The following is a 19,563-nucleotide window of genomic DNA, read 5'->3' on the forward strand; positions in this document are numbered from 1 at the left end:
AGGTGAGCAGATCCATAAAGGACATAGGTGTATTTTAATGGTTCATACCATCAACATTTCTGATGGAGTCCCAGGGTAATGTAAATCTGTTCTAAATAGGGGCTATTTTTCCATTCCTAATTGTGTTTGTGTTCCCAGAGTCTATGCTAAAATTAGCTTTGTTTACCCTTATTTTTAATTTGTCCATGATTTGAAGTTAAGAGTGGACATACTGATTTTTGATGGATGAGATTCTTGACTTCCACTGGTGTTTGGAGCCCTAAGCAAAGACGTGGTCCAAGTATGGCTACAGTGCACATCAAGACCTGCTTCTCCCCTTGTATGTCTTCTGATCAGAAAGAGTCTCCATAAGTAAATTGGTGCATGGGGGAGAGGAAACTAACAGCTGGGTTGCTACCATTTTACCTGTAAATGACTTTAGGTTAATTTTATGACATTGCACACTACTCGCGGCCCTGTATCTTAAACTCCTCTGTACTGCTCAATATCTATGACTCAATACACCCAAACCCCTGTGCCACCTCCCATCCAATTATTCTTTCTCCTTACCCCTTGAATTTGCCTACTCCAGACTTAAAATATACCACCACTTTCACTGCATTTAAATCTGTCCTTGCATTCCATTTCCTCACACATGAAAGAGACCCTGCCCTTAGCCAATTTATTATGCTCTCCCCCATTGTACTGCTTTTCTTGCTTTCAGACTGTGCATTCATATCTGTTCAACTGAATATCTTTTAGCTTGACAGTTATGGGCCCTGAAGACCAAGTTAAAAGGCTAGAGCGAAGCGAGAGCATTTAACGAGGTTGACGTGACCATCAATACATGTATCGTCTGAGGGTTGGGTCTATAAACCTATTATGATCCATGTGGTGAAGGGTTAAGAGGTGGGGAGGTAAACAAAGAAAAATGTGATCTGCCTGGAATGATTGCTGGTAACTGGCTAGTTCCCAGTAACTATGTAGCAAAGAGATGAGGAAGGAGGGGTGTGGGCTTACAAATCAGCCAGGTCAAGTCAGTCAGGTGCCATCCATCCTCTGCCTAGTTAAGGTATGGAGTGGGCAGGGGAAATGCTTGGTTGCTGTTTCGTGTCTGTCAGGTGTGCCCCGGGCGAGACTGAATGGAGTGGGCAGGTGGCGTGGCTCTCAGCGTGGTGTTCCCATGATGAGATGAACCTCTGCACTGAGACCTGCCAGCAGTGGTGACTGGAGAAGTCATGTGCTATCATTGGCCAATTTACAGACCATATGACAATTGTGAGCCACAACGGTTCGTATGACCCCGAAATCAGCCAGTTGGGGACTGCCACATCACTCCCCTGGAACATAATGTTTCCCATAACATATTTTTGTAAACTATTATAGTCTGTGCTGTTCACGGTTCAAGTTGAATTTTTTCCCCTCCACACCTGGATCATTATTTTCCTCCATGCCACAACTACCCTCTATAAAGCACCCTTCACTGGGATTCCGCTGTTCCTAGTCATAATGTACAATTTTTCTGATCAGACCATTCTCCCTAATCAGTAAATAAAATACAATAAAACAAACTTGTTCAAAAGATGTATAATTATTATGTTACGCACCCTTCATTTGAATCATTGGGTTTCCCTGTGGGATTGACTACCCGTATATGGAGAGAGCCAGAAAAGGAGGGCTGGAGTGTTGCCCCATTATTTTGCTGCATCTCTGATTCATTGTGGGAAGTGCAACCCATCTATTTTTTGGCACTACCTAAAATGGGTTAATGGCCTTCTAAATGTCTGTGCATGCCCCCTGCCATCTGCTTCCTAGACCTATCTCAGTGTGCATAATCACCCTTCAAGAGCCTTTCACGATTTTCTATTGTGCTGTAGCACCTCAACCTGTCCCACAGGACGGGCAGGGACTGTGATGAATCTGATGAAGTCATCACGCCTTTGCCTGAGATATCCTCGCCCGTGTGTCCAGGGGACGGCGGTCGATACCTGATCCTGACCCTGGGGGCTTCTATATGAGGGAGAAGCACATGGGGGAGGTTACCCTTGGGAAGATGGCATGACATCATTGGAGTAAGTAATGTACCCTCCATTCCCTTTTATGGATGGTTCCTCCATTCCTCATGCCCTCATAGCATATTGTAAAACTCTCCCTCAACCTCTTGATAGATCTAGTTTAAGTATTCCCCAACACCCCACAAAGAATAGTGTATAACAACTGGAATGAGGGAGCGGAAGGGAGCAGTAATGATCATTCCCAATAAGATCCAATATTAGCTTCCTCAGTGTCATACAAGGTACAGCCTGGTAACAACTGATATGAGAAAGAGCAACATAGCAGGGAAGATAACTAAGACCGGCAAACCAGCGCAACAGTCTAGTCTTTGGCAACAATGTAATCATGCCGGAAAGTTTAGAACCCCAACAGCTGACTGGCATAGAGAGATAGATGCTGTTGCTGGGCTGCAGAGCAACCTGTGCGGACGCCGAGCACCACGCTGAGGGAAAGCACGCTGTGGAAAACGGTGGAGTGGTGAGTCAGAACAGGAGAGGGAGACCTGAGTACAAACGGTTCACCGCTTGAGAACACTGCAGGAAAGGAGACTGTGAAGGCACAGCGGCTAATGCGACGCACGCCGAGCCAGCAAGTTGAAAGGAACTAAAGCGAAGGAAAGCGAGGAGCAACTGGAAAGCCGAGGGAAAACAGATGGGTTACCGGATTGCCTGAAAATGTGTACCGCTCCATAAGAATTAAGCGAGAGACACAAAGAGAAGCCATTGAAGAACTTAACGTATTTGTGGAGCATAAAACAAACTGTTTGTTGAATCCATATTTCAGGGGAGAAAGCGAAGTAAAGGTGAATGCTGTTGGGAAAGGGGTAAAGAACCCTTTGGTGAAAGTGAAAGCGAATATTTAAACAAACTCTATGAAAGGGTTGATAAGACAGAGATGAGCTAATCTCATTTCATGGATAACATCTAAAGTAGTCCTGGCAAGCAAGTATACCAGGTGATGCTGAATGTTTGTAAAGTCCTGTCAGGAGAGTGCACCAGGTGAAGAGAAATGTTTGAAAGACTGCATGAAAGACCTGGTAGGAGATTAAATCAGACAAAATCAAGTGTGTGTACAAGTTATAATAGAAGGGAAATCTCAATGATGATCCCTGCCCTTGAAATGTGAACTATTGTAAATATGCAAGAAGAGCCTGGAAAGGGAATATGCTAGGTGACCTGCGAGTTTGGGACCCACATCCAAGTTGTGGTACAGTGAGGGAAGAAACCCTTGGAAGATATTGAGTTCCATCTGCTACCTATGATTGGCCATTTCACATGCCTTTCTACATGTGCAAATGACTATCAAATCTAGGTGTTCTTAACTTTGCTGCACTTTTTCCTGCCTTTCTGGAACCAACTTCTGATGCCCTTTTTCACCTCTGTAGTCTCTGCACCACATGTAACTTGAATCTAGGTGCGCCTTTGAACCTGCACAGTGTAGGTTTTCTGCTGCCTTTTAGGGCCTCATCACAAGTGGAAGGTATCCCGGCGGTAAATCCACTGGGATACAGCCCAACGTAAATAGTGTTACCACAACTCAACCCGCACTATTAGCACTGGATCCCAAGTTGCAGTGGGGCGGTGAGTCCCCATTCATATTGGGTCCATTGGACCCAATGGGGCATTTTAGGTGTTAGCGCCATGGTAAAAGTGCTGAAAATGGGTGGAAAGTGACCAGATTTAGCTCCAGCTCAAAGCTGGAGGTAAATCTCCAACTTTCCTGCCAACTCATGGTTGGGTGAAGCAATATTACGGCAGTAATAGCATTACCGCTGCATGTTTACCACTCCACCCAACTTGTGATGAGGCCCTTAGTGCTTTACTTTGAAGTTGAATCTAGGTGTGCCTTTGAACCTGCGCATTGTATGTTTTCTGCTGCATTTTAGCACTCACCCAGTCTAGGTTGCTTAGAAATCCCTGTTGCCCAGTGCATATCTTGGTGAGTTTATTTGTGCAGTGTGCAGCCCCTCTTCCTGTCACCATCCTTCCCCCTCCGCCCCACTTCATGGCTCTCTATCGCCCCTATCTATTCTAACTGCTACTCTATCACCTATCCTATCCCTTTTGCAAAGTCTGGAAGAAAAAAGTGAAAAAAAGCTCTTGTGGATTCAAATCCAGGCCAACCTATTGCTGACACGTACATCAATGCTACTTCCAGACAGACTATTGTGAATATCCGCTTTTCTGTCCCTGCTCCGGACCTATGGACTCCACACCTGGTCCCCACTCTCTCCCCTTTCTCCTCTTCACCCATTAATGACGACACTAGATGGGAAGTACTCTTGGCATACTTCTCATCCTCTAGGTGCATCATTAATGTCTACCACAATGGCACTTTCATAGCCCATTAATGTCTACCATGATGGCACTATCATGGCCCAAAGTTCTCAACCTACTCTTCACCTCCTTGACCAGCACCTGCCTTCTCTCATTAACTTCCTCCCTTCTCCTGCTGCCCCTCCTTCCTCCTCTGCTCTAACCTCTCCACCACAACCAACGGGAGTGCCACACACCTGTGCCCCCCCCCCCTGGAAAACTTTAAAATGTGGTAATCAGCTTCATTTAGCTACTCTGAATGCTTGTTCTGCTGTCAAACATTCCTATGACATCTGTCTCCTTCTTGAAGACTTTGACCGTAACGTCCTCGCCCTTACCGAGACGTGTTTCAATACCAGATCTGTCACCGGTCTTGACATTCGCCTTCCCGAGGGCTACAAAATCATCTCCAAACCCAGACCCAACAGGCCCGGAGGTGGAGTGGCCCTGATTTTCCCTGAGTTGGTCCCTGATTCTATCATACCTACTCAATCCTACTCCTCTTTTGAATGCCTCGTCTCTAGGCTCGGGTCTCACCTACTCTCTCTCTCACCCTCGCTACCATCTAAAGGCCCCCTGGGCCTATTTCTCACTTCCTCTCTGAATGGGGCGTCATTACCTCCTCTCTCTCAATCTCTTCTCCCAAACTCCTTCTCCATGGTGACTTCAATATCCACCTCGACTCCCTTGAATCAGCCACCTCCCAGTTCTGTGTCTCTGCGACTCCATCTCTCTCACTATTCTTCCTTCTGGTCCGACCCACTCAGCCAGACACACTCTGGGTGCCCTCATCTCTGGCGACATGCCGATCTCTAACTTGGTCACCACCCTCTCTCCTGGTCTGACCACTCTCTCCTCCTGCTTGAGGCCCCTTGGCCCTCTATCTGAGCCAACCCCAGCACTGCCAGCATTCTTCGCCGTCATTCGACCGATAAAGCGAGTGACAGTTGCTGCTTTTCCTTTCACCTTCATCCCCCCTTCAACCCCTGCTTCTGACTATCCCTCTGACTCTGTCCTTGCTAATTTGCACCTCTCCATCTCTAACACCTTCGACATCCTTGTCGCTGTCGTAAGGATCCACCTAAAATCTACCTTCAAGTGCATCGACTGGTATCATTCCGATCTAGCATCGCTGAAAGGTAAGTGCATAGTTGCTGAACGAAGTGGCAGACCTCAGGTTAATCCTCTGACAAACTAGCCTGTTCCCTGCTCCAAAGGCAATACAGTTTCTCTATCTGCTCCAAGAAGAGGGCCTACATGCAGGCCTGCATCTCTGGAGCCACTAACACGGCTGAAATTTTCAAAATCTGGAAAGAATTTGCCAATCCAACTGCAGTCTCCACCTCTCTCCTTCCTTCCCAGGCTCTCTGTACTGATTTGGCCTCCCATTTCACAATCTCCTTCACACCATCTCCACTCATGCTCCTGCTACCCTGCCTCCCTTGGCTCCCGTCCTTCCACTCTCCTCCCTCCTGCCCGTAGCACCGGATGAGGTCTCTAAAGGTGTCCGCTCTATGATGGTCTCCTCCAAACAGGTGCTCACCTGCTCTTCTAGAACCATTAAGGACAACATCTCCTCTCTCACCCTGACCCTGACTCCTGCCGACTTCTGTAAACACTCCTTTGCCACTGGCTCTTTCCCTCTATCCCTAAAGCACTCGCTTGGGCACCCTCTCTTAAATAATACATCTGCTGACCCCTCCTGCACAGATAACTATTGCCCTATCTCCACCACCCCCTTCCTGGTTAAACTCTTGGAGAAGCTGGTCCTCCCCCGACTGACCCTTCACACTGAACCTGTTGGTTACCTTCATGACCATCATTCTGGATCCAGAGGCACGGAAACTGCTCTCTGGAACACCCGTGAAGTCATGCTGGCAAATCCTGACTCTAACTCTCCTGCTGTTCTCATTCTCCTCTGCCTTTGACACGGTCAACCATTGTATCATAAAACGACTCTGTAATCACGAACCGGGCACTGGAATGGCTGACCTCTTTCCTCACTAACCACCCATCCCAGTTGCAACTGGCCATTTTCTCCTCCACCTCCACACTCTCTACCTGCAGCGTTCACAGAGCTCTATCCTATCACTGTGGCTCTTCAATATCTATCTTGCCCCTTTTTCTCACCTGATCTCCTCCTTCTCTCCTCATTTCCAGTGTTATGCTGATGACACACAGCTTTCCTTCAAACTTCCCTCTACTACCTCCTCTTCCCCCTCTCTCATCCCTGACTGTCTGACCGCCATCCAGGCATGGTGTGTGGCTAACAATCTCTGTTTTAATGGCAGTAATACAGAGATCCTTCTCAATGGGACACCTGCGCCCTGTTTTCCTCCTCTCCTCTGGCCGCCCTCCTTGGGCCCTCTTCCCTCACCATCCTGTGAGGCCAAATACCTCTGGGTCATCTTCGACTCTGCTGTCTCCTTCACCCCTCACATCTTCAACCTTGCCAAAAAGGCCCACTTCCAGCTTCACCTCCTTGGTGGCATTCTCCCTTTGCTCACCTTCCCCCAGAAGCTCCATTTCTCCAGAGCTCTGGTTCTCTCTAGGCTGGACTACTGCAACAACCTCTTCCACAATCTCCCCCTTTCCTCCCTACGGCCCCTTCCGCTAATCCAGAACAGGACTGCAAGACTTATCCTTGGCCTCAAGCCCAGCGACTGTATCTCTTCAGCCCTAAAATCTCTCCACTGGCTCCCGGTGGCCAATAGGATCAAATTCAAGACCCTCTGCATCATCCACATGGCTGTCAGGGGCCTGGGACCACGCCATCTCCAACTTTCCCTACCTCAATACTCCGCTGCTAGAGCCCTCTGCTCTGCTAACTCCAATTCTCTGATTGTCAAACACTTCTCCAAGCAGAGAGTGGGGAGCAGGTCTCGCTGGGACTAGTGGCCTGGTCCTCATGAATCACACAGGATACCAGTCGACACCAGGACCCCCGTCCCCTCAGCACTGCCTTCTGCGGCCACATGCCTGGAGGCTGTGCATTCCACCTGTGGGATTTGTCCGCCCTAGCACTTAGCTGGAGGCCTCCTCCCCTGACTCTCCTTGGCACTTCCCTCCCAGGCCCCCACCAGCACTTGCCCATTCCTTGCTCCCCCCACCCCCCACCCATCCCGATCTCCTGCACTTCTCTTCACTGCACTTGCAGTTCTGAATGTCACAAGGCCCAGTAGGACCACGATTGTATTTTTACTATTTTTGCCAATGTTACTCACTCCCTTGTTCCCTCTCCACTTTGCCTTGTGCCCCCGCCTAACAAATGCTCAATAAACTAAATAAAATATATACCCTTAGGATTTTGAATCATATTGAAGGTGAAGAGAAATCTGGGGAAGGGAGCTATTTCCCAGAGAACTGTGAACACGCCAAGAGGAGGGAGTGATCCTCTTGGGTTCTAAGTTACCCTTTGCACTTTAGAGTGTGATGGCCAGAATAGGATTTCGGACACAGGGCATATTTTTGCTTGGGCATCTTGACAAAGGACAGAACCCTGAGTTTTTGGCTGAGGTAGGGAAAAACATCCTAGACTAGGGATAGTGAGGCATTTTCCAACCCCTTTTTGTTTCAATAAAAGTTTATAACCAAGAACTATGAGTCCTCTGTGTCCACGTCCCATTCCCGGCTCTTCACAGTGGCCTACAGTCTTTTACCCTAAGGTACCAAGTGGACAGTGGCCATGGACAAAGCGGAGGTCACAGTCTATTACCCTAATTGGGGGAAAAGGCTATGTTTTTACTGCAATAGGTGAGGTTGGATACAGTGAAACCAAACCTTTGAAATACAGTGTCAAATCTTTAATTGAGACACAGTTTGGGTAAACCGGTTTATCATAACAGAACCCATGACATTCTTTGGGTGTTGGAAGGGAGAACAACTCTCACTCTGAGTGTGTTCCATTGCTCAGACCATGAACACATACGGCATCCAAAATGTGGGATTATGGGGAGATTCCTATACCCACACATGTTAGTGTACAATATCTGAGCCTTAAAGTAGTATGCAGCAGTGGTACTGTGAGATTGTGTGAACTGTGTACTGGGAAACTGCAGAAAGAATCCCACTGTCCCATAGGCTGCTCCTACTAGAAGTACAATATCAGAGTATCATGTGCAAAGTGCAGAGTCCACCTGGGTGAAGGGTGGATCAGCAGAAGCGGCTGGGCTTGCCATACCCACACACCCTCCTAAAAGCCCCTCTTCCTTGCCTTAGTTGATTTTAGGGCAGCCTTTAATGATAACAGTTAGAGGCAACTCACGGGCGCTCGGATCGTGGAGCATATGGATGAGGAAATTGTCACTCTGTGCAATATTCCATGCGGACAGAAACGTTAGAGCTATGTGGTAAGGGTTGAACGAATAAGGATTTTGCCATTATCAATTTTTGATTGATGCAAATTCATGGTTTAAGGCAATGAACTGCTGATGCACTAAAGATAGGGAGCATCTTGATATTCCATTGTTGCTATATGCTGCTAACATAATTGTGGCTTGCGCTGAAACTCATTTACAGGCCGATTCATGGAATTAATGTGCGCCGAAAAAATGGCGCACGCGTGCGAAAACGTGCGATTCGCAGTGAAATAGCGAAAATCGCAGTGCAAGTGCGATTATCGCACAGAAAACATTGCACATCAATTCATGGAAGTCCGTGCATGCGCAAAATGTGGGATGTGCGCTGAAAAAGTGCGCGGCGCACGCTGGCGCACACTGGCGCACAGGTCATCGAACACTGTGCGATAAGGCCACAGCGAATTCGCACATAGCGCGGCGCACATAACAAAAGTAGGCATAACAAAAGTAGGCGTAACACGGGGCGTCACAGGCAGAATGGGGAACAACTCGTGAAAATGTGGGCGTCACGGGGGGAAGTACAGGAGGCAAGTGCGCAGAACGCCCACACGCTCGCCTACAACACGTATTCATGGAATCGAATAGGGAAAAACAGCGCACGGCCAAAGACGCGCACAGGCCCATACATGTCCGCCACACGAAAGCAGGCGGTAGCGTCCCTGCGCAGGAAAAAATGTGCGCCACAGTTCTACACGCGCGAGAAGGCCCACACGCGATCGGGCCTGGGGGAGCGTGTGCGTGTATCTCGGAGATGCGCGAGAAGTTTCACACGCGATCGGGCCTGGGGGAGCGTGTGCGTGTATTTCAGAGGTGCGCGAGAATTTACACGCGATCGGGCCTGGGGGAGCGTGTGCGTGTATTTCAGAGGTGCGCGAGAAGTTTCACACGCGATCAGGTCTGGGGGAGCGTGTGCGTGTATTCCAGAGGTGCGCGAGAAGTTCCTCACACGCGATTGGCCTGGGTGCGTGTATTTCAGGGGTGCGCGAGAAGTTCCACATGTGATTGGCCTGGGCACGTGTATTTCAGGGGTGCGCGAGAAGTTCCACACGTGATTGGCCTGGGCGTGTGTATTTCAGAGGTGCGTGAGAAGTTCCACACGCGATTGGCCGGGGCGCGTGTATTTCAGGGGTGCGCGAGAAGTTCCACACGCGATTGGCCTGGGCGCGTGTATTTCAGGGGTGCGCGAGAAGTTCCACACGCGATTGGCCTGGGCGCGTGTATTTCAGAGGTGCGCGAGAAGTTCCACACGCGATTGGCCTGGGCGCGTGTATTTCAGAGGTGCGCGAGAAGTTCCACACGCGATTGGCCTGGGCGCGTGTATTTCAGGGGTGCGCGAGAAGTTTCAAACGTGATTGGCCTGGGCGCGTGTATTTCAGGGGCTCGCGGGTGTTTTCACACGCTATCAGGCCTGGGGGAGCGGGGTACGTGTATTTCAGGGGCTCGCGGGTGTTTTCACACGCGATCGGGCCTGGGGGAGCGGGGTACGTGTATTTCAGGGGCTTGCGGGTGTTTTTACACACGATCGGGCATGGGGGAGTGGGGTACGTGTATTTCAGGGGCTCGTGGGTGGTTTTACACGCGATCGGGCCTGGGGGAGCTGGGTACGTGTATTTCAGGGGCTCGCGGGTGGTTTTACACGCGATCGGGCCTGGGGGAGCAGGGTACCACTCACCGTCTGCCTTGCGTGTAGAAGAACGCGTAGCCAACACCCACCCGCTGTGAAGTAATAGCGTGTGAACCCCAACGCCTGCAAAACACACGCACCGCACCCCACGAAAAGCAACGCCCGTGCGCGATACATCACAGACACGCATACGCGCTAAGGGCCTTTGGTCCAATGGAATCGCGTATGCGTGCTGACGCGCTTACGCGCTAAGGGCCTTTCCTGGATTCACACGCTGACGTGCAGAATTTTCACGTGCCAAATCACTCCGTATCAAGCTGGCCACGCGTAAGCACACGGAAGACCACGCTCCTGCCCAAAAGGCCGAATTACTGCCCCCCAGAACCCTGAGCAGCCTCCCACGAGCCATCTGCTGCTGCCTGCCTGCTGCCACATTGCCCTGCCATTTGGTGCCTGCACATCAGCCATCTGCAGGGGTCCAGTTGCTGTGTCCACCCCTGCTGGAACAGAACACTCCCGACTGGGATACCATCGCTCCACAGCCCAGCCCCAGGACCCAGTTGCCCACCCACGGCTGCCTGGGGGGTCGCCATGTCGGGGCAAACACCATCTGAGACCACTGGCGACCCCCAGCCAGAGGGGAAGAGGGCCACCAGCTTCAGTCAGAAGGAAGTTGGTGTCCTGGTGGAGCTTGTCCTGGGGCATTATGATGCCCTCTTGGGATCACCACGCGCCGACAAGGAAGGACGGGACAGGATCTGGGACGACTTTGTGGTTGCCATCAACGCGGAGGGGGTGGCAACCCGCAACATCAAGCAAGTCAAGAAGCGCTGCGAGGACTTCAGGTCCAGGACCTTCATAAAGGCCCGGCGCCTCGTGGAGGGGGGCCGGGCCAGCATGAGTACCATCAAGCTGAGGGTCCTGGAACGCGTACGCCCAGCGCTCCATGCCCAGATCCTTGAGAGGCAGACCCGTCTGGAGTCGAGCGGTAAGTGGCCAAGCATTGCTGTGTGAGACAGGGCATCTTGCAGCGTGCTGGTTGTCTGATACTTGCCTGTATGTGTGACATAGGCCATGTACGCGTGTGTGTGCAGGGACATCATGGTCATGCATGTGAGACCAGTAATGTGTGAAGCACACGGTTGGTGTATGTGTTTAAATGTAACATGGGGAGCCCTATGCAGAATGGACACATGAGAGCATGCCAGTCTCTGTTCCTGAACATGGGTGTGGGTGAGGGATGGGTGCTGATGCCATGTACATGTATGGTGTCCATGTCTGTGTTTCTGACCTGCGTGTCTGTGACTTGTGGATGCCATGGATGCATGACACATGTCTGTGACAATGTTCAGATTCACTGATGCAGCCTAGTTATCCTTGCATCCACTGTGTCTGGGGTGTACGAGTCCAGATGGATGAAAGTACGTTGAAGTGTGTGCATGTGATAGGCATGACCCATGATGCATGTGAGTCCAAAAACAACATTGTATGCTTCAAGAGTCCCTTGGACATGTTTGCTTATGTCCATAGCATGCGCCATGCCTGTTACTGCATGTGTTTTGCCTGCACTGACCCATGTGTTGTGGAGGGACATGATGGAAGTGATCTTTGACAGTGCCACTCATCTGCTATTGCTTCCTGTCTAGGGGACCATTGTACAGTACCCTGATGCTTGTGTTCTATATCTCCCTCTACACAGCGCAAAGTGAAGAAGAGGGCGTAGACGGCGCTGTGGAGCTAAGCGGCGGGGATGCCCCCACGGCTGCAGAGGAAGGGGTGGGTGAGCCCCCACAGGGGCTTGCAACAGCGGAAGACGGTGTGGAGCCATCCAGGTTGGTGGTTTCCACAGAGGAGGAGGAGGCCGCTACTGAGCCGCACATGGGGCCTGGTGGGGGCATCCCTGCTGGTGCAAGTGGTGCAGTCCAGGGGCAGGGGCAGGAGGCAGCACAGGTCGCCGTGGAGGTGCCTGTGCATGTCACTGTCCCTGACACTGTGACTGCACCACCATGCACCAGCAGGGATGCCCCATCCCAGGCCCGTCCGCAGGTAGGGGGGATGTCCATGTCATCTGACTTCCCTCTACCTGCGGACGAGGGGACCCCTGGCCGTATGGAGAAGGTCCTGATTGGTGTCGCGTTGCGCACGGCTGTCATTCGTGATGAGGTGCGTGCTTCCCGGGGGGAGCAAGCACATCATCACGAAGAGCACCGTGCCAACATGGCCCAGTTGGGAGCGGTCATGGTTGGGGGTCTCGTACATGTGTCGGGCACTCTGGCGACCCTCTCCTCCTCTGTGGAGGCTATGCGCCAGTCGTACTCCATGCCGTCTTCCGGCCCAGATGCCACCAGGGCCCCCTGTGGACCTGCCCCGACCAATGCAGCCACCTCGGTGGGGATCCCATCCCTGCCACAGTCGGGAGTCGGAGGTCCAGCAGGGGTGGACACACCAGCAACTGGACCCCAGCAGATGGAGGATGTGACGGCATCATCGGGCAGGGCACGTGCACGACGGCGTCGGTGTTTTCCATCAGCCTGGATGCCGTCGTGCTGGCACAGGCAGTTGCGTCGGAGGCAGCGGCAGGCTCGACGTGGGAGGCATCATGGCTCGGGGGCATCAACATCAGGGGTGCAGGCATCGGCCGGAGGGCAGGAGAACCCTGGAATGGGAGTGGCTTCCGTGTGGGAGCGGTTGGGCCAGCAGATAGGTGCGGAGCGGCAGCGGGCATAGGAGGAACGGCTCACAATGGTCAGGGCGGAGAACTCCATGCGGAGGGCGCTGAGGCGGGCTGAGTGCCTCGAGGGTCTTCGCAGGGAGTTGGAGCTGGACACTGCATTATCCCTGCGGGACCTCGGGGCCAGGGAACATGCCCGCCGCCAAGCCATTGAACAGGAGTTCGATGATGCCCTGGCCCATGACAACAACCAGTGAGCCGTCGGACTAGCCCGCTGCCCTTGTAAATAGTTATGTAGTTAGTGTTAGGTTTCCTTTGCTTTTTTATTTATTTTGGACCTTTTGGACAATGGGCCACATTTTTGTATATAGTTTTATTTTATTAGGTAGTATTTTTATGTAGGTTTCATTTCTTCAGTTGGGATCATGGACCCTGGTTTGTTTATCTGTATATAGTTGACTGTTGGATTTTTTTATTTTTTTTTGGATTTACCCATGGAGCAATGGTTTTCGGTTTTGTTTTTACCTTGGATTTACTTTCTTGAACTGTGACTTTGGACACCTTTCCTTTGGATTATGATTTGTTGTTTTTCATTATTTTACGGACATGCTGCTTTAGGTTTTTGATTCCCATTGTCATTTGTTTATTTTTAATTCCATTTATGCTGTTTTTAATACATTTTTTTCATCAAACTTCAATGTGTAGTATCATCTCATTGGTATCATGCATATCATGATATGGGTTTTGAGATTCACTGACACCCATTGGGTGTATGTGAGGGCCATGTGTTCATTTCCAAACTTGCTATTGGGGTTCTATCATGTCATTGCCATTTCTAAGTGGGTGGATGCAATACTCGAGTGGGTGTTTTGCATTTGGAGGCTGACCATAAGGGCCAGGGATCTAGATTGTGATGACATGTTGGCTGGGGGACATGTGTGGGGGCCTGCTGGCAGGTGCCCCGCAATGCTGGGGGTTGGGGGTGCAGGGGGACATGAGTGGGACATGTGTGGGGGCCTGCTGGCAGGTGCCCCGCAATGCTGGGGGTTGGGGGTGCAGGGGGACATGAGTGGGACATGAGTGGGGGCCTGCTGGCAGGTGCCCCGCAATGCTGGGGGGTGGGGGTGCAGGGGGACATGAGTGGGACATGAGTGGGGGCCTGCTGGCAGGTGCCCCGCAATGCTGGGGGTGGGCGTGCAGGGGGACATGAGTGGGACATGAGTGGGGGCCTGCTGGCAGGTGCCCCGCAATGCTGGGGGTGGGGGTGCAAGGGGACATGAGTTGGTGTTGGGTGGGCTGCCTGCGGGACATGACCAGGGATGCAGGGTAGTCCCCTGTGGTGTGGGCTGCCTGCAGGGGCCGTGGAGGGTGTACAGGGGACACCTGGGAGGACCCACACTGCCAAATCACATGTAGGACTCCCCGGCACCCCTGAAATACACGTACCCTGCTGAAATCGCGTGTGGAACTTCTCGCGCACCTCTGAAATACACGCGCCCAGGCCAATCGCGTGTGGAACTTCTCGCGCACCTCTGAAATACACGCGCACAGGCCATTTGCGTACCTCTGGAATACACGCGCCCAGGCCAATTGCGTGTAGAACTTCTCGCGCACCTCTGGAATACACGCGCTCAAGCCAATCGCGTGTGGAACTTCTCGCGCACCTCTGAAATACACGCGCCCAGGCCAATCGCGTGTGGAACTTCTCGCGCACCTCTGAAATACACGCGCCCAGGCCAATCGCGTGTGGAACTTCTTGCGCACCCCTGAAATACACGCACACGCTCCCCCAGGCCTGATCGCGTGTGGAACTTCTCGCGCACCTCTGAAATACACGCGCCCAGGCCAATCGCGTGTGGAACTTCTCGCGCACCTCTGAAATACACGCGCACAGGCCAATCGCGTGTGAAACTTCTCGCGCACCTCTGGAATACACGCGCCCAGGCCAATCACGTGTGGAACTTCTCGCGCACCTCTGAAATACACGCGCCCAGACCAATCGCGTGTGGAACTTCTTGCGCACCTCTGAAATACACGCGCCCAGGCCAATCGCGTGTGGAACTTCTCGCGCACCTCTGAAATACACGCACACGCTCCCCCAGGCCCGATCGCGTGTGGAACTTCTCGCGCACCCCCGAAATACACACGCACAGGCCAATCGCGTGTGAAACTTCTCGCGCACCTCTGGAATACACGCGCCCAGGCCAATCGCGTGTGGAACTTCTCGCGCACCTCTGAAATACACGCGCCCAGGCCAATCGCGTGTGGAACTTCTCGCGCACCTCTGAAATACACGCACCCAGGCCAATCGCGTGTGGAACTTCTCGCGCACCCCTGAAATACACGCACACGCTCCCCCAGACCCGATCGCGTGTGGAACTTCTTGCGCACTTCTGGAATACACGCGCCCAGGCCAATCGCGTGTGGAACTTCTCGCACACCCCTGAAATACACGCACACGCTCCCCCAGGCCCGATCGCGTGTGGAACTTCTTGCGCACCTCTGGAATACATGCGCCCAGGCCAATCGCGTGTGGAACTTCTCGCGCACCCCTGAAATACACGCACCCAGCCCGTTCGCGTGTGAAACTTCTCGCGCACCTCTGAAATACACGCACACGCTCCCCCAGGCCCGATCGCGTGTGAGACTTCTCGCGCATGCGTGTTCCCGAAACTCGTAATACACGTTCCCCTCTTTGCGTTTGCTGTTTGCCAGTCCGGTAAACTGGTACAGGGTTGGCGCAGCCCTTTGCGATGGTTTTGCGATCTTGATGGCTTTTCCTTGCGCGAGGGCGTTCTTGGGGGCGTAACTGGCGCTGCTGCCGGGTCGCTGTGCCACTCTGCGCCACGTCTGCTTTTGGAGGCGAGAATCTATGAATACGCTGTGCGCGGAAATTGATTTTATCGCACGTGGCTGGCGCAGAGCGTGCCCGTGCGAATGTCTGCGCCAGCCGCGTGCGACACTTTTGTGAGGAATTCCATGAATCGGCCTGTTAGCCTCTTGTGAGGTTTGATGAATGTGATGGACATAATGGCCTCACCATCAAAATGATTTGAACTGTTGCATCCTTCAAGGACACCTCAGTTTGCCAAGTGTTTTATCTCCTTTGACAATCTGCTTAAATGTTCTAAGTTTGTAATCGCTCCGCTGTGGGCCATTAGGGCTCTGGGCTATGTTGGTTTCTACTCTGCAGTTACTCCCAGGCCAAACAATTTAATTGATGAGAGCATATTTGAATTCACTCTTCCTTGTCGCAGAAGGTTTTAGCCTCTTTGATACATGATACAGTGGGGATTCAAAATCCTTAACACTTTATTGTTCTAGATCCGCATTTGGAATAATCCCATTGGAACGGGTCAGTCAGAGATTTTAGTCCTAGGTGGTGCCCAACCACTGCCCTAGATCTCCCACATACCGAGGGTATTCATGCTTTTGGATTTGCAAGTGGTGTTGAAGAATCGGAGTAGGCTGAGTGGAAAAGGCCTGAAACCAATCAGGACATTTAATTGGGAGCAGGAGTAGAAGATATTCCCACATACATTTTTCTACTCGATCCAGTAGGCTAATTGTCCTCTTGGACAACAAGCGTCACTCTGACTTTGAGGCTTACTTGAAGCATAAACAATCCGGGGATGTCCTTTAAGTCTCTAAGGTGTGTCCGTAAATTGGTTGTGAGGGCCTTTCACCATTGATGCGATGCAGTAATCTGCTGAAATGCACAATTCCATTTTTATAATACTTTTGTGTTACTATATTTCCTCTAGTTGTATAACTTATTTGTTCAAGTTAATTGAATAACTGTGTCTTGAATGAAATAATGTTAAACTTTTATGTCTTTTAATACACATTTTCTATGGGATGTAACGACACACAGCTGTGCACTAAACTTGACCTTGAATTGTGCTGGACTTTCTTGTGCTAGGTGGTTGGGACAGACAATTGTACATCTTTTAAGGATAGCAGGATGTGTCATGATTTGATTCTATTACACTACAAATTCTTTTTTTCTTGTTCGTCTAGGGATTTCTTGAGTACCACAGACCAGCAAGGAAAGTAACCCCCACCACAATGATGGAAAAGTCGGTTGCTTGACAGCATGAAGAATTAAGATGATTGGACATCTGCTGAACCTTAACCACTGGAAATATCCATGCTATATTACCAAGGTGTTTTGCGTGGGGAAAGTACTCCTTTAGCTGCTTCTGAGAGTAAACTTGAACAAAACAGCTTTATCCGACTTTAATTTCTAACTGGTATTTGGGGAATGAGAAGGGCAGAGGATAAATGGAATACATTGAATACAAATACTCCTAACATAAGGCATCAGTGTGCTCAGCTGCTTGAAGGGCCTGGACGTTCTTTGGACTCAGAGCATTGGGAAACCCTGCATTTGTATCTAAAAATTATACTCACAAAGCTGGCTTTGTGTTCTCCTATCAAACAGTCTCAGTAATGGCCCTCGCAGTGGTTTGCCCATCCTCCGTTTCATCTTGCCTTTTTAGAATGTCAGAAGAAATCGTTTTGATTTCAGTAGTTATTCATCAAATGCAAGCTATAAAATTGAATACTCACCGCAGAACTACATTGGATGCGTCACCAAATCGTAACCAATCCAGATAGATCTCGATAGGAGATGAGCCTGACTTACCCAAGGCGGTTTTAAGAGTGAACCAATCTGTTGATGAAAATATGCTCCAACGTTGATTTGCTTTTTAAACTTTACTTAAAACCTCTTAAGAAATCTGTCTCCACCTGGCTTCATTGTGCAGGACAGCTGTTATAGAACTGCATGTCTTCCTCCTGCCATTCAAAACAAGGACCTCAACCACATTAGCACTTTTAATGGCAAATCCTTTATCGTGATTGATTTGGTGTATTGCCTCTTTTCCCGATGATGAAAACTTTTAATGTGACTTTTTCTTATATTTTATGTCAATCGTCCGACTGTGACAAGATATTGTCCTAACTTGCTCCAGTCTGCAAAGTGAAAGTCAATACATAAATCCTGTTGCAAATAATCACATAATCTTGAGCAAGAGTAAACGGTCAAGAACCTCTCCAACGGTCAGTGGGAGAACTTTATCCATCAAAGGTGCACCAAGAGGTGCAAGGAGGTCTCTAAGGTGTTGCTGGCCATTCACAAAAAGTACCTCTCTGCCCCGTCTTTACTTTGTGCACTTTAGCGAGAACAAATATTTCACCTGGGGGTTGTGACCTAAGGTTTTTATATTTGCTGGGTTTTTTTGGCAAGTGTTTTTTCAAGGTGCAACTAAATTCTCCCTATCTAGTACCTTCCTAATAATAGTGAAAATATGTAATAATTTTGTTTATGATGCTGAAACATTGCAGAATCCAAGTGCTGTAACAACTGATAATTACTGTTACCAAGCTCAATAGAACACATTTTATCCATCTCTGAAAGATAAAAGGCTGGATTTGTCCCAGCAGTTTTTAAAACAGAACTGCCTTAAACAGCTAACCCGAGAATGTTAATTTCTCATGATACAAATCTAGCGATTTGGTCGTCATTTTGTCCAATGGTTTTGCTCTTGGCAAAAAAACAAGCCGGTTATAATTTGCGTCGGCTGAATCCATTGGGTTACACCGCACTTATCAAGTGCAAACAAAACACTGCAGCAACTATTTATTTTCTACAAACCGTATTTGTATTTTGTCCTTGATGTGTGCCCTGGAGTGAGCATTTAATTCCAAGGCATTTGCATTATTGGCTGTTGGTCTTAAAGCCAACATGCCCAAACTCAGATACAATCTACATTCCCAGCCTTAAAAGAAGAGGGGACTTCTCATCAATAGAAGAGTAAAAAGGGTACTGTGGTGTAAGAGTAATGCATGCCTTAGCCTTCTGCCTAGAAACTGAGAACAAAAACAACTATTGTCTATTTTTGTAACTGAGAATGTATGCCATAGTCGAGTGTTGCTTTACTATGGTTGTTGGACCCGAATGAACTAGCTGTAGCATTAAAATGCTAATTCCTGCACTTATTGTAATTCATTATTGCACTAACAGAAAGGAACAACCATTTGGCTTTTTGTTACAAAAATAAATGTACATATTCTGTATGCATTCCAACTGTTACTTATATCCTGGAATACTTGTTAAAAAGAACTTTGTAAATCCCCACAAAAATTGATTTTGTTATTTGCTTACTGTATGTACCGAGAACAGAGTTTCAAAAGCATGACCAAGCGCTTTATGTATTTGAATATCTTTGCTCCAGTTATCAGGCCAGTTATGTGAATTTAAATGGAAATGTTAATATTCTGGTGTGTAGTTTTAATAAAATAATTGAATGATAATTATATTGTTCACGTGTGTTGTTTTGATTCTGTAAAAAAAACACATGGGCTATTTTCATCTATTTTGTGTTCATCCACCAGCTCCTTGTGCACCAGTACCTCAGGTACCTATTGTGACGGTCACAACAACAAAGTACTTTGGGAAAAAGTTTAACCAGAACTTTATTTTTACTTTTTTTTATGATGGCCATGATTGACTTATTCATCTTCTTGGAATCTGGGTTGTACCAATGATTTTAGTTT

The 19,563-nt window shown here is 49.6% G+C and overlaps 1 protein-coding gene across 2 annotated transcripts in view; it reads left to right on the top strand.

Moving 5' to 3' along the window:
* Positions 1–19,320, top strand: part of LOC138467648 (lysophosphatidylserine lipase ABHD12-like) — a 981,794-nt gene extending 962,474 nt beyond the window's left edge. For both annotated transcript variants that reach the window (XM_069607824.1, XM_069607823.1), the window contains exon 13: positions 17,023–19,320. In XM_069607824.1, coding sequence (XP_069463925.1) covers positions 17,023–17,059 — 37 coding nt within the window. In that variant the 3' untranslated portion in view covers positions 17,060–19,320. The remainder of the gene's footprint in view (positions 1–17,022) is intronic.
* The last annotated feature ends 243 nt before the right edge of the window (positions 19,321–19,563 follow it).

Source organism: Ambystoma mexicanum, chromosome 4q, assembly GCF_040938575.1.
Source record: "Ambystoma mexicanum isolate Mex_15411 chromosome 4q, UKY_AmexF1_1, whole genome shotgun sequence".
Taxonomy (NCBI): domain Eukaryota; kingdom Metazoa; phylum Chordata; class Amphibia; order Caudata; family Ambystomatidae; genus Ambystoma; species Ambystoma mexicanum.